Source organism: Hypanus sabinus, chromosome 2 (assembly GCF_030144855.1).
Source record: "Hypanus sabinus isolate sHypSab1 chromosome 2, sHypSab1.hap1, whole genome shotgun sequence".
Lineage (NCBI taxonomy): Eukaryota > Metazoa > Chordata > Chondrichthyes > Myliobatiformes > Dasyatidae > Hypanus > Hypanus sabinus.
The window spans coordinates 44,321,223-44,335,431 of record NC_082707.1 but is presented as its reverse complement, the minus strand read 5'-3'; the positions used below and the strand labels follow the sequence as shown (position 1 = coordinate 44,335,431).

At 39.9% G+C, this 14,209-nt stretch overlaps 1 protein-coding gene across 2 annotated transcripts in view; it reads left to right on the top strand.

Annotated features, from left to right (window-relative positions):
* Window positions 1-14,209, top strand: part of LOC132378331 (chloride channel protein 2-like) — a 506,358-nt gene that overhangs the window by 330,543 nt on the left and 161,606 nt on the right. For both annotated transcript variants that reach the window (XM_059945154.1, XM_059945148.1), the window contains exon 13: window positions 13,786-13,855. In XM_059945154.1, coding sequence (XP_059801137.1) covers window positions 13,786-13,855 — 70 coding nt within the window. The remainder of the gene's footprint in view (window positions 1-13,785; window positions 13,856-14,209) is intronic.

The window sequence follows — 14,209 nt, the reverse complement described above, 5'->3', positions numbered from 1 at the left end:
AACCATATAACAATTACAGCACAGAAACAGGCCATCTTGACCCTTCTAGACCATGCCGAATGCTTACTCTCACCTAGTCCCACCTACCTGCACTCAGCCCATAACCCTCCATTCCTTTCCGGTCCATATACCTATCCAATTTTGCTTTAAATGACAAAATCGAACATGCCTCTACCACTTCTACTGGAAGCTCGTTCCACACAGCTACCACTCTCTGAGTAAAGAAGTTACCCCTCGTGTCACCCCTGAATTTTTGCCCCCTAACTCTCAAATCATGTCCTCTTGTTTGAATCCCCTCTACTCTCAATGGGAAAAGCCTATCCACGTCAACTCTATCTATCCCCCTCATAATTTTAAATACCTCTATCAAGTCCCCCCTCAACCTTCTACGCTACAAAAAATAAAGACCTAACTTCTTCAACTTTTCTCTGTGACTTAGGTGCTGAAACCCAGGTAACATTCTGGTACATCTCCTCTGTACTCTCTCTATTTCTTGACATCTTTCCTATAATTCTGTGACCAGAACTGTACACAATACTCCAAATTTGGCCTCACCAATGCCTTGTACAATTTTAACATTACATCCCAACTCCTATACTCAATGCTCTGATTTATAAAGGCCAGCATACCAAAAGCTTTCTTCACCACCCTATCCACATGAAATTCCACCTTCAGGGAACTATGCACCATCATTCCTAGATCACTCTGTTCTACTGCATTCCTCAATGCCCTACCATTTACCATGTATGTCCTATTTGGATTATTCCTACCAAAATGTAGCACCTCACACTTATCAGCATTAAAGTCCATCTGCCATCATTCAGCCCACTCTTCTAACTGTCCTAAATCTCTCTGCAAGCTTTGAAAACCTACTTCATTATCCACAATGCCACATATCTTCGTATCATCTGCATACTTACTAATCCAATTTACCACCCCATCATCCAGATCATTAATGTATATGACAAACAACATTGGACCCAGTACAGATCCCTGAGGCACACCGCTAGACACCAGTCTCCAACCTGACAAACAGTTATCCACCACTACTCTCTGGCATCTCCCATCCAGCCACTGTTGAATCCATTTTACAACTTCAATATTAACACCTAAAGATTGAACCTTCCTAACTAACCTTCTGTGTGGAACCTTATCAAAGGCCTTACTGAAGTCCATTTGGACAACATCCAGTGCTTTACTCCGTCAACTTTTCTAGTAACCTCTTCAAAAAATTCAATAAGATTTGTTAAACATGACCTTCCACGCACAAATCCATGTTGACTGTTCCTAATCAGTCTATCCAGATAATTATATATACCATCTCTAAGAATACTTTGCATTAATTTACCCACCACTGACATCAAACTTACAGGCCGATAATTGCTCGGTTTACTCTTAGAACCTTTTTAAACAATGGAACCACATGAGCAATACGCCAATCCTCGGGCACCATCCCCATCTCCAGTGACATTTGAAATATTTCTGTCAGAGCCCCTGCTATTTCTACACTAACTTCCGTCAATGTCCTAGGTAATATCATGTCAGGATCTGGAGATTTATCCACTTTTATATTCTTTAAAAGTGCCAGTACTTCCTCTTCTTTAATCATCAGAGTTTCCATAACTACCCTACTTGTTTCCCTTACCTTACACAATTGAATATTCTTCTCCTTAGTGAATACCGAAGAAAAGAAATTGTTCAAAATCTCCCCCATCTCTTTTGGCTCCACACATAGCTGTCCACTCTGATTCTCTAAGGGACCAATTTTATCCTTCACTATTCTTTTGCTATTAATATAACTGTAGAAACCCTTTGGATTTATTTTCACCGTACTTGCCAAAGCAACCTCATATCTTCTTTTAGTGTTTCTAATTTCTTTCTTAAGATTCTTTTTGCATTCTTTATATTCCACGAGCACCTCATTTACTCCATGCTGCCTATATTTATTGTAGATCTGTCTCTTTTTCCAAACCAAGTTTCCAATATCTCTTGAAAACCATGGCTCTCTCAAACTTTTAAGCTTTCCTTTCAAGCTGACGGGAACATGAAGATTCTGTACCCTCAAAATTTCACCTTTAAATGACCTTCATTTCTCTATTACATCCTTCCCATAAAACAAATTGTCCCAGTCCACTCCTTCTAAATCCTTTCACATCTCCTCAAAGTTAGCCATTCTCCAATCAAAAATCTCAACCCTGGGTCCAGTCTTATCCTTCTCCATAATTATATTGAAACTAATGGTATTGTGATCACTGGACCCGAAGTGCTCCCCAACACACACCTCCGTTACCTGACCTATCTCATTCCCTAACAGGAGATCCAACACTGCCCCTTCTCTAGTCGGTACCTCTATGTATTGCTGCAAAAAACTATCCTCCACACATTTTACAAACTCCAAACCATGCAGCCCTTTTACCGAATGGGCTTCCCAGTCTCTGTGTGGAAAATTAAAATCTCCCACAGTCACAAACTTGTGCTTACTACAAATATCTGCTATCTCCCTACAAATCTGTTCCTTCAATTCTCGCTCCCCATTAGGCAGACTGTAATGCACCCCTGTAAGTGTTACTGCACCTTTCCTATTGCTCAATTCCACCCATATAGGCTCCCTAGACGAGCCCTCTAATCTATCCTGCCAAATCACCGCTGTAATATTTTCTCTGACAAGCAATGCAATACCTTTCCCTCTTGTCCCTCCAATTCTATCACACCTGAAGCAACGAAATCCAGGAATATTTAGTTGCCAATCACACCCCTCCTGCAACCATGTTTCACTAATAGCTACAACATCATATTTCCAGGTATCAATCCATGCTGTAAGCTCATCCAACTTTCTTACAATGCTCCTAGCATTAAAATAGATGCATTTATGAAGCTCTCCACCTCTTACTCTTTGATTATCCCTCACGGTGCAAACAACTTTATTATTTTTTTCTTCCTTCTCCCCTACATCTTCAGTCTGAGTGCTCCCCTTCTCTGTCAACTGCCTATCCTCCCTCGCACACTGTCTACTAGCTTTCTCTATTTGTGAACGAACCTCCTCTCTCCTAGTCTCTTCAATATGATTCCCACCCCCCAACCATTCTAGTTTAAAGTCTCCCCAGTAGCCTTTGCAAATCTCCCCACCAGGATATTGGTCTTATTAGGATTCAAGTGCAACCCGTCCTTTTTGTACAGGTCACACCCACCCCAAAAGAGGTCCCAATAATCCAGAAACTTGAATCCCTGCCCCCTGCTCCAATCCCTCAGCCACGCATTTATCCTCCACCTCATTCTATTCCTACTCACACTGTCGCGTGGCACAGGCAGTAATCCCAAGATTACTACCTTTGCGGTCCTTCTTCTCAACTCCCTTCCTAACTCCCTATATTCTCTTTTCAGGACCTCTTCCCTTTTCCTATCTATGTCATTGGAGATGAGAGGGAATTTCTTTATATTTAAATTCTTTCAGCAGTTTTTTCAAATGTAGTCTCCTTGTCAAAAGTAACTGTTGGGCTGAGAAATAAAGGTAGGTCAGAAAGGAAGTTAGAGTGTTTGACGGAATGAAAATGTAAAACAATAGTTGAAGTAATGGTCATGCACATATAATAGATCATGTACAGTGTTGGATTTGTTCCATTACCAATTCATCAGGACCTGCTGCCTTTCCTTTCTTCATCTTATTTATTACATTATGAACTTCAGATTTTGAAATACTTAGACTTTCAATGTTCTTCTCAATTTCTGGTTTTTCACCTCGATTGTCTTCCAACAATTCCTGAATATACTCCGTCCATCTGTTCATAATCTCATCTTTTTCAGTGATATTGGCACCGTCCTTTGCTTTCAAACATCCACCTGAAGAACAGAGGAGCTTTTCGCCAGTAATATTCTTGATTTGTTGATGTAACCTTTTTGGATCAGTAATAGGGATTCTTTCTAGTTGCTCACATTCCTGGTTTAACCATTCTCCTTTGGCTTTTTGACATAAGCTTTTAACTTTTTTATCTAAAGACTTATGTTCTGCTGGATTTGCTTTCTTCCGTCTCCTTTCTTCCATTAGACTTTTGATTTCATCTGTCATCCATTTATTCTTTGTGCTTTTTTCTTTTTTTTAGGAAGCACTGACTTTGCTGATTCTACCAAGGCATCCTTCAGAGAGTTAGACTTCATTTCTACGTGACTGCTATCATCTTCAACAGATTCTATTTCTAGACTTTGAAATCTATTCCTTACTTCAATTGTAAATGTTCGTCTTAGGTTTTCTTCTTTAATTAATTGCGGGTAGTCAAGGGATTGTTCAGGTTTTTGCTTCTTTCATTTTTTAACTTTTACTTTTACATGACATGTTACTGGGTTCTGGTCACTACTACAGTCTGCAACTGGATATGTTTTGCATTAAGTCACTGAGTTTCTAAATCTTTGGTTTATAGTAATAAAGTCAATTTGATTTCTGGTGTTATCACTTGGATTGTTCCAGGTCCACAAGCATCTTGGATAGTTTTTAAAGTAGGTATTCATAATGACCTGATTATTCATCTTGCACCATTCTACCCATTTCTCACCCCTTTCATTTCTTTCCCCTAGTCCAAATTTTCCTATGGTATTTCCATCAGCACCTTGTTCTATTTTAGTATTCAGATCTCCCACGACAATACCAATTATCGCCCTTGAAGATGATGGAATTGAAAAACTTACTGATTTAATCAATGGCATTTATGAGACTGGAATAATACCAGAAGAGATGAAAAAAATCAGTATTTATCACTCTTCCTAAGAAACCTGGAGCAATAGAATGTGAATTGTATAGGACCATAAGTTTAATGAGTCATATCACCAAGATACTTATAAGACTTTTGATGACAAGGGCTAAAAGTAAGATACAAGCTGAAATAGGTAAAGAACAATGTGGTTTTGTGAAAGACAAAGGTATAAGAAACCCGATATTGATGTTAAAGATACTATCAGAACGAGCTATTCAAGTGCAAAAAGTTTTGTTTGTTTGTTTATCACAAAAGCAATTGATAAAGTGAAGCACAATAAGTTATTTGAAATATTACAGGAAACTCTAGATCTGGATTCAAAAGACCTCCGCCTAATAAGAAGTCTGTACTGAGAACAATCTGCCGCTGTAAGAATAGATGGAGAAGTGAGTCAGTTTACGAAAATCAAGAGAGGCATTAGACAAGGATGTGTTTTCTCCCCTGATTTGTTTAATGTGTACAGTGAAACAATATAAAAAATAAGAGAGACATCTTGGCAATCAAAGTTGGCAGTGAAACCATCAATAATTTCAGATATGCGGATGACACTGTTAATTGCAAGTACAGAGGAAGAACTACAAAACTTAATTGATATAGATGTTAAAGAAAGTGTAAAAATGGGTCTATCAATTGCAAGAAGACAGAATGTATGGTGATATCCAAAAAGAAGGAGAATCCTATCTGCAGGCTGAGAATAAACAGGGAAGACATAAAACAAGTACAGAACTTTTGCTATTTAGGAAGCTGGGTGACATCAGATGGCAGGTGCGACATGGACATCAAAAGAAGAATAGGGATGGCAGAAGACACTTTTACGAGAATGAAGAGTATACTGACCAACACTAAACTAGGCATGACAACCCATCTCAGAATACTGAAATGTTACGTTTATCCAGTTATGTTATGTGGCTTAGAATGTTGGAGAATGTCTAGTAACATGAGGAAACGAATTGAAGCAGCAGAGATGTGGTTTCTGAGAAGGATGCAAAGAATATCATGGACGAAATGAATATCTAACGAGGATGTCATGATTCGAGCAAGCACAAAAAGAGAAATAATGAATGAGATCATGAAAAGGCAATGTAACTTCATTGGACATGTGATTAGGAAAGACGAGTTAGAATGCACGGTAATTATGGAAAAGATTGAAGGGAAAAAGCAAGAGGAAGGCAAAGACAAATGATGGAGAGAACAGCCAGAGAACTGGAAATGAATACCAATGAATTGATCCACTTGACCCGAAACAGGAGGGTGTGGGCCATGGCAGTCAAAGCTCAGACTGGGCCTGGCACCTGATGGTGATGATGACAGTGTTGGATAATTTGATTTGCAATGATTATGTCTTATCATATTGTGTCTTTGTGTCTGTAAGAACAACTTTAATGCATTTATTTCATGTATTGACACTAAATCAAAATTTGTCAAAGATAAAGCAGATCACAAAATAGCAATTTTTTTAAAAGCTAACCATGGGCAGCAAGCACTGATCACATTTAGCTGTCTACGTTCTGTAACTGAATTTGCTGAAGCATTTTTTGTTTCATCATAGAGCACATCGATGCTTTTGCTGCAAATTTTGGACTTTTGCGGGGAGACTAGCGTCTTCATTGTAATGTATTGTGTTATGAAAGATGATGTTCTGAAACTTGTGGCCTGGCACAATATGCTTCTAAAGGACTGTGTGTGAAATAGTTTCCATGATTAATGATGCATTTAGTACACCTTTACTAAATGATATTACACTTATCAACTATCTCAAGCGGCTAAATGGCACCTTCCACCACTCTCTGTCAGGATTGTTCGCACTCCTGATAGGAAGTACACGTATCCACAGGTGCAATGAAAAATTTGCAGTAGCATCACAGGCATATCACATCACATGAGCCGCATTCACAAGCAGAACATAAATTATACACAATTTTACAGGGAAAAACTATAATTAGAGCAATAATGTGCAAAGTGATCTGAAGAATCATTGTGTAGGAATGGTTGAAGAGAGCTTGCTGTTCCTGAAGCTGGTGATGCGGGACTTTGGGCTTCTGTACCTCCTGCCTGGTGGTAGTTGCAAACAGATAGCATGGTCCGGAGAATGGGGATCTTTGATGGATATTACCTGCCCAAGGCAGTTTCTGCCTCAGTGGAAGGATAGAGGGATATGGTATAATGTGTCAGACAGACATCACTAATTTTTGCAGCTTTATGCTTGCCTGTGCATTTGAATTCATGATATATGCCAGTGATGTTAAACCTGATTCTGATTCTGAGCTGCCACACCAGACCATGAGGCAGCCAGTTAGGATTTGTTCAACTGAACATCTGTGGAAGTTTGTTAGAGCTTTTGTGATCAGCCTTAATCATCCTTAACCTCCTAAGGAGAGTAATGATGCTGGCACACTTTCCTTATGATTGCACGTATATGCTGGTCCCAGAACAGGTCACCCGATACGTTAACACCCAGGGATGGAAAACTTGCGTCGATGTAGACCGGTGCATTGTCGGATGCCTTTCTTTCCCTTCACTGAAGTCAGTCATTGCTGATGTTATGTAGGAGGTTGTTGTTCAGCCAGGTGCCCTAATTAGCACTGATTATATTTCATAATTTAATTAGTCTTTTTTATTTTAGCTCGATTAAAATAAAATTGAAAATCTAATATGTATGGACATAGAGTTGATACCTGGAACATGCATCTGAAATTATCAATTAACAACAATGCAAATTACCAGAAAATTCACAGATCCTAAAATTGGAAACTTGTTCAGTAATTCAGTCACACCTACAAGACAATTACCAGCTGCCTGGATTTGCATCAGTTGCATTGCATCTTCTGCCTGGTGCAAAAATATATATCAAAAAACTACTTGCTGTTTTATTAGATTTGCTGGAGCGATCATCCTTCATGTGGGACTTGTGTAAATAATCAAGAACTTACAGATCTCTGCTACTAAACTCAACGCAGCTCACGAGGTTCAGTCAAGGTCTCACGTCTCCCAGCTCTTCATTGCTTTTCATACACATGCCAATCTTCGGCCATTACATGACATTGACATGATAAAGGTTCAGATTATATGTATTCCATCCGATTTCATATTTTTTTTGCCTTCCTTCCCGTTACTGAAGTCAGAAATTGCTGGTGTTTTGCAAAGAGTTGTTGTTCAGCCAGGTATCCTAATTTAAACTGATAATAATTTTATTTAAATTGCTTGCATTTCCCATCTCTGACAAGTACATAGAACACAGATCAGTGCACATTCTTTAGCTCACTATGTCCATGCTAACTATAATGCCAATTTAAATTGCATATCTGCCTGCGCATGGTCCACACTTTTCAGTTCCCTGCTTGTTCATGTGCCCATCTAAAACCTACTTAAATGTTGCTGTCATATCTGATTCCACCATTTCCCCTAGCAGTACATTCCAGGCACCTACCCCATTTAATGTATAAACTAGCTTGCCCCATCAATCTCCTTTAAGCTTCCGTCTCTCACCTTAGGGCTTTGCCCTCTAATATTTGCCTTTTCCATCCTGGAGGATAAATGACTCTGACTATCTGCTCCTCTCATAAGTGTATATATTTCTGTCAGATCGGCCCCTCATCTCAGATGCTCCAGAGAAAGCAGTTCCAGTTTATTCAGCTTCTCCTTATAGATAAAATTCTTTAATCCAGGTGACCTTTTGGCGAACCTCTTCCAGAGGCTCCACGTCCTTCCTGTAATGCAGTGACCAGAACTGCATGCGTTACTGTAAATGTGGCCAAACCAAAGTTTTATACAGTTGCAGCATAACTTTTATGTGTAACGTTCCAACTGATATTCTTGCCATAGAGGGAGTACAGAGAAGGTTCACCAGATTGATTCCTGGGATGGCAGGACTTTCATATGAAGAAAGACTGGATCGACTAGGCTTATACTCACTGGAATTTAGAAGATTGAGGGGGGATCTTATTGAAACGTATAAAATTCTAAAGGGATTGGACAGGCTAGATGCAGGAAGATTGTTTCCGATGTTGGGGAATTCCAAAACGAGGGGGTCACAGTTTAAGGATAAAGGGGAAGCCTTTTAGGATGGAGATGAGGAAAAACTTCTTCACACAGAGAGTGGTGAATCTGTGGAATTCTCTGCCACAGGAAACAGTTGAGGCCAGTTCATTGGCTATATTTAAGAGGAAGTTAGATATGGCCCTTGTGGCTGAAGGGATCGGGGGTATGGAGAGAAAGCAGGTACAGGGTTCTGAGTTGGATGATCAGCCATGATCATACTGAATGGCGGTGCAGGCTCGAAGGGTCGAATGGCCTACTCCTGCACCTATTTTCTATGTTTCTATGGTTACCACAATCATGCTGCCAGGAGTCCTGCCATTTATTGTCTGCCAATTACTTTATTCTTTTATCTTTGACCTCTCCAAGTGCAACACCTCACACTTAGAATATAGATCACTACAGCAATGGACAGGCCATTTGTCCCATGATGTTGTGCTGATGTTGTTGTTAATTTATACTAAATGTCCTCCTGTCTGTCATTCATATCCCTCCATTCTTTGTTTTCAATTGTCTATCTGAAATCCTCAATCTAAACTACAAACTGCTTTCTTCCACTGCTAACCCTGGTAACTTATTCTAGACACCAACTGCTCTCTGCATAACAAAACATCCTTGCTTGTCATGCCACCTTTAAACTTCCCTTCCCGCCAACCTTAAGAACATGCCCCCTGCCCTGGGGAAATGATTCTGATTATCTATCCTAATTATATATTGCGTCATTTTAAAAACCTTTGTCAGGCCTCTCCATGGCTTCTGACACTATAAGGAGAGCAACCCTAGCTTCTCCAAGTAGAAATTTTCATCCAAATAATTTTTATATATCACAAACAACAGAGGTCCCAGCACTGATCTTTGCAGGACACTGCTGGTCACAGACCTCTTGACAGAAAAACCCCTTTTCACCCTGCCCGCTGTCTTCTGTGGCCTCCAATTTTGAATCCATTCTGCTATGGATGATTTATTCCAAATTTTTTGGATTTGTTACCAAGAGGGACTTGGTGAATGCTTTACTGCAGTTCATGTATACGACGTCAACAGCCCTTCCCTCATCAAGTAGATTGGGTCTTTTCTAAAACTATTGGATATGAAAGCTCCCAAGCAGTGAATGGCCAGTTTTCACTAAGGATTGTCATCTTGTCGTAGCGGAGGGACTTGTGAGTTCCTGAGATCCCGAGAGCAGTGCCGTCTGGAGTTTAACTCCTGGTCGGGTCATCCATAGTGTTAAGGTCAAAGGGGAGATCCCAGAAGAAGAGCGATCCAACCAAGACCTCATCGGTGGGGCTGGCGGAAGATGGTGCCACCTCACGACATCAGTGACGGCGGTGGAAAGCTGCAGCAGTGAAAGGACCCCGGTCGTGTTGCATTCCATGGCACTGGACCCTGAGCCCTATCTGCCAGGGACTGTCTGTGCATCATGCTCCCACGTTAAACAAAGTCACGCACAGGCTTACTCCATGAAGGGTCTCCATCCTAACATCCCGGACTAAGTCCCATGGCAATCAGCAAGTGGTGAAGTGGGGAGGATTGTGCGGTCTGGAAGCCCCTGGTCACGAGCTGGCATATTTGGGTGGTGACTGTTTGATTCAGTTGCTGGGCTCTTGGATTGAAGCAGTAAGAGCACCTCAGCAGCTGCAGTCAGAACCTTAACTATTTAGGATGCACTATGCTGACCCTACTCAGGGAATGGGCTGGAAAGGGTGCCCTAAAACAAGGGAAAATCTACAGATGCTGGCAATCCAAGCAACACACTCAGAGTACTGGAGAAACTCAGCAGGCCAGGCAGCATCAGAACTGTTCTGATGATGGGGTTTGGCCAAAATATTGACTGTTTACTCTTTTCTATAGATGCTGCCTGGCCTGCTGAGTTCCTCCAGCACTTTGTGTGTGTTTCCTAAAGATAGCCTGTCTTGAAACATTCCGAATGGATTACTGCAACCAGAAGGATCACCATATCTGGTCAGAAGCAAAGAAGCGAGCTTTGGAACGCTTGCTGATAGATTGTGCAACCAGTGATCAACAAGAATGTAAAACTGCGACCATTGCCAGAGAACTGAGAAGATGCCTGATTGACTTAGCTGCTCTTTCTGAAGTCCACCTGGCAGACGAAGGGCAACTGGAGGAGGAGAGGGGTGGTTACACTTTCTTCTGGAAAGGGAAAGGCAGCTAATGAGCCCAAGATCCATAGTGCTGGGTTTGCAATAAAAAACCAGCTTGTCAGTCAATTCTCTGAATTTCCCTTAGGGATCAGTGAACATCACATAACGATCTGTTTGATGCTTGCTAACAACTAGATGGCTATTACTCCATCAATAATTAATAGTTTTTGGTATTGCAGTGGAAAATTTCCCATTCTTCCTACCTTCCAGACTTTAAGGAATTTTGAAAGATACAACCAAGGCATTTACTATCTCTGTAGCAACCTCATTAGGTCCTGGGAACTTGTCAACAACACTCTGCACCCACCCCCCCCCCCCCCATCTCAGCAGTTTGTCTTATACCAATTCTTGAGTGCTGGCGATAGTACTTAATTCCATGTCTGTATCCTTTAATATTGGTGAAATGCTCTTTGTATCTTCTACCGTAAAATATCTGTTTAACTCTGGCACATCTCTGTCCTTCATAAGTATTCTGAAGCCTCATTCTCTAAGGAGCCTAAGCTCACAGTAATCTTGCTCTTTCCCACTTCTCATACTTGTCTTTTTTTTTGTCACAAGTTTACTATCGTGGTTTCTCCTTGATGGCCTGCTTGGTCATCTTTGCTAAATTGAATTTATCCCAATTTATGGCCATTGATTTTCCTATTTTCTATATATCCATTTCCTTTTGACATGATAAACCAAGTGGCCTCGTTCTGAGACTCTGCTGGTTCTCAGGACGTTCCCATCAGTCCCATTCTACTTTGTTTTCGGTAGTTTACTCTCACGTGTGCTCAACCAATTCTTGTGGTTAATGAACTCAGTGGCTGGGTATGGGCTGGGTTAGGAAACCAGAGAACCTGCTTTGTTTTTCGCTTTCTTCCTTAGTTTCAAAGTAATTTGTCAAAACATTTCCATAGGTTTAAAGTAGTAGAAATGGGTCTGTCAGTTGAAATAAATGAAACTGCCTTTCAGTACATGATCACAGTGTTTTGATGAAGTTTGTAGCATCTGTTAAATGTAACCTGCCAAAATGGATAACATCAAAGCTTTGGTGCATGTCCATTCATTGGGAAACTATTCATTCTAATCACAGTGAACTGATGTTTTAACACACAGATTGATGCTTGAATAACCCACAAAGGGGAGGGGGCAACATTGATATTATCTCCTGCAAATAATCCCTCATGTGGATAAATCTGCATATTTTTCTTTCTGTGTGCTTTATTTTCAAACTGTTTTATTCCTAATGGCAGAGAATGCTGTCTGTTAGAAGCAGTCAAAAGTTTAGTGTTGAATTAGTATCACCCTAATGCATTTCACATGATTACCAGCTCCTTGCTTTAGTTAGAGTTGTATGATGGATTGGTGTAATTAATTAATTATGAGAGGAATGCTGGAATGCATATCTTGGACCTTATACAAAATCAATCTTGTTGGCCTTGTTTTTCCAGATGAGTGTATTCCCTGGGTTAAGGTCACATTTTTCATGTATTTATGTTTTGGTACAGAAGAAAGGGAAGCTGGTTATTATGTAATGTTAGGGCAAAGATTGGTAGATTCAATTATTTTCAAGTATTCCATAATTACAACAGAACTGAAAACTAATGACCAGAGATTTCTCTTGTTGACCTAGAAGCAAATTTGAGCAAAAATTGACCCCTCAATTGGTTATTCTAATTCCTCACTAAAGACGTGGGAGATCTAAACAGTCACATTGAACTTTTGTGCAATGGTTTACTGGATCATGAGGCATCCAGGTTTGAAACAGGCCTTTCAACATCAAGCACCTATTTACACTGTTCTCTCACCAACTTCATTTTTATTCTCCCCTCACTTCCATCCACTTGCTTCCATAGTCGGGACAATTTGTAATGTCTGATTAATCTGCCAATCAGCACACCTTAGGGATGCAGAAGGCAACCAGAGCAAACCCATGCAGTCACTGGAAGGGCATGCAGACTCCACGCAGACAGCATCAGAAGCCAGGATTTAAGACTTGCATGAAGATCTGATCACATTTTAGGTCATATTTATGCAGAAGTAGAGAAAATTCAACAGGGTTCACAAACTTTCTAGGACCACTGTACATAAATGTAAAGGGAATGGGGGGATATAGATGATACATAAGAGGAAGACTTATAGTATAAATTGACATCAAGATCGGCAAAAATCATGAGCCAAGTGGCTTGTCCAACCATTTGGATCTTTGGCCAGCCGTCTACTGTGGCCTGTGGTTAAGGAGCTACTGTACTAAAAACAGAACTGCTTTGTGGTGTGTAGGCTTCAAATTATTGAACTTTTAATGAAATATGTGATTTCACCAACTCCCTCCTACACAAAGGTGGTTGAATTTTATGCTATTTTTACATTAGTAGGCGCAAAAACAATATGCTTAGTGAAGTTATTGAAGACCAGTCCAACATTTCGAGTTTAAGTGCAGTTTAGAAAAACTGAAATAGCACAGCAATTTGGGCAATGTAGTTCTTAATTAATGGAAATATGCAAACATGATTCAATGTTTGATTTTCATTTTGCATTGCAATTAAATCTCATTTTTTCATTATGAATAGCATCATATAATTTAAAAATGCTTATTATTTTACATAACTGTTCACCTAATGTAAAGAATCCCAGTTTCAGCAAGACCTTGTTTTGACAGTCTTTTCCCATTTGTTTTGATCCTGTTGGAAAAATAAATGAAAATTCTACAGTCTGATCTGATAAATTTGCCTGTTTCTGTTTTTCCTCATTTCTAACTTGCAGCTATGGTGACACAAGAATTAATCACTAGTTTATTTAATTCTGTTTTGATTGTTTGCCTTTGAGGCCTCTCTTGAAAATTAATGAAACAATTTGTTTCTTTTCAGTTCTGGATGTCTGCATTGGCCACAACAATTCCTGTACCATGTGGAGCCTTCATGCCAGTCTTTGTTATTGGTGAGCTTTTTTTAATCTTATTTACAAGTTTTCATCCCCACCCTAATCTTATCCATTTGCTGTTTGCTCTGTTATTTTGACTCATTCTTCATAGAAACCATATTTCCACATCTCCTTCTTTCAACTGAAGTCCTGTGTGGTTTCTGTCCAAACCCGGTTTACATCGGGTTACCCTGATATGTCATTGTAAGGACTCTATCAGAGTTGTGTTGTACATGCATACTTTGACAATAAAATGAACCGTTGAACCTCTGAAACAGTTGAGTTTAACTGAATGCTTGTATTTTTTATTTCAGCTGCTCTTTGCTCTTGTTATTCACAGAATTGCCGTACTGCATGGGTTTTCATCCTTGG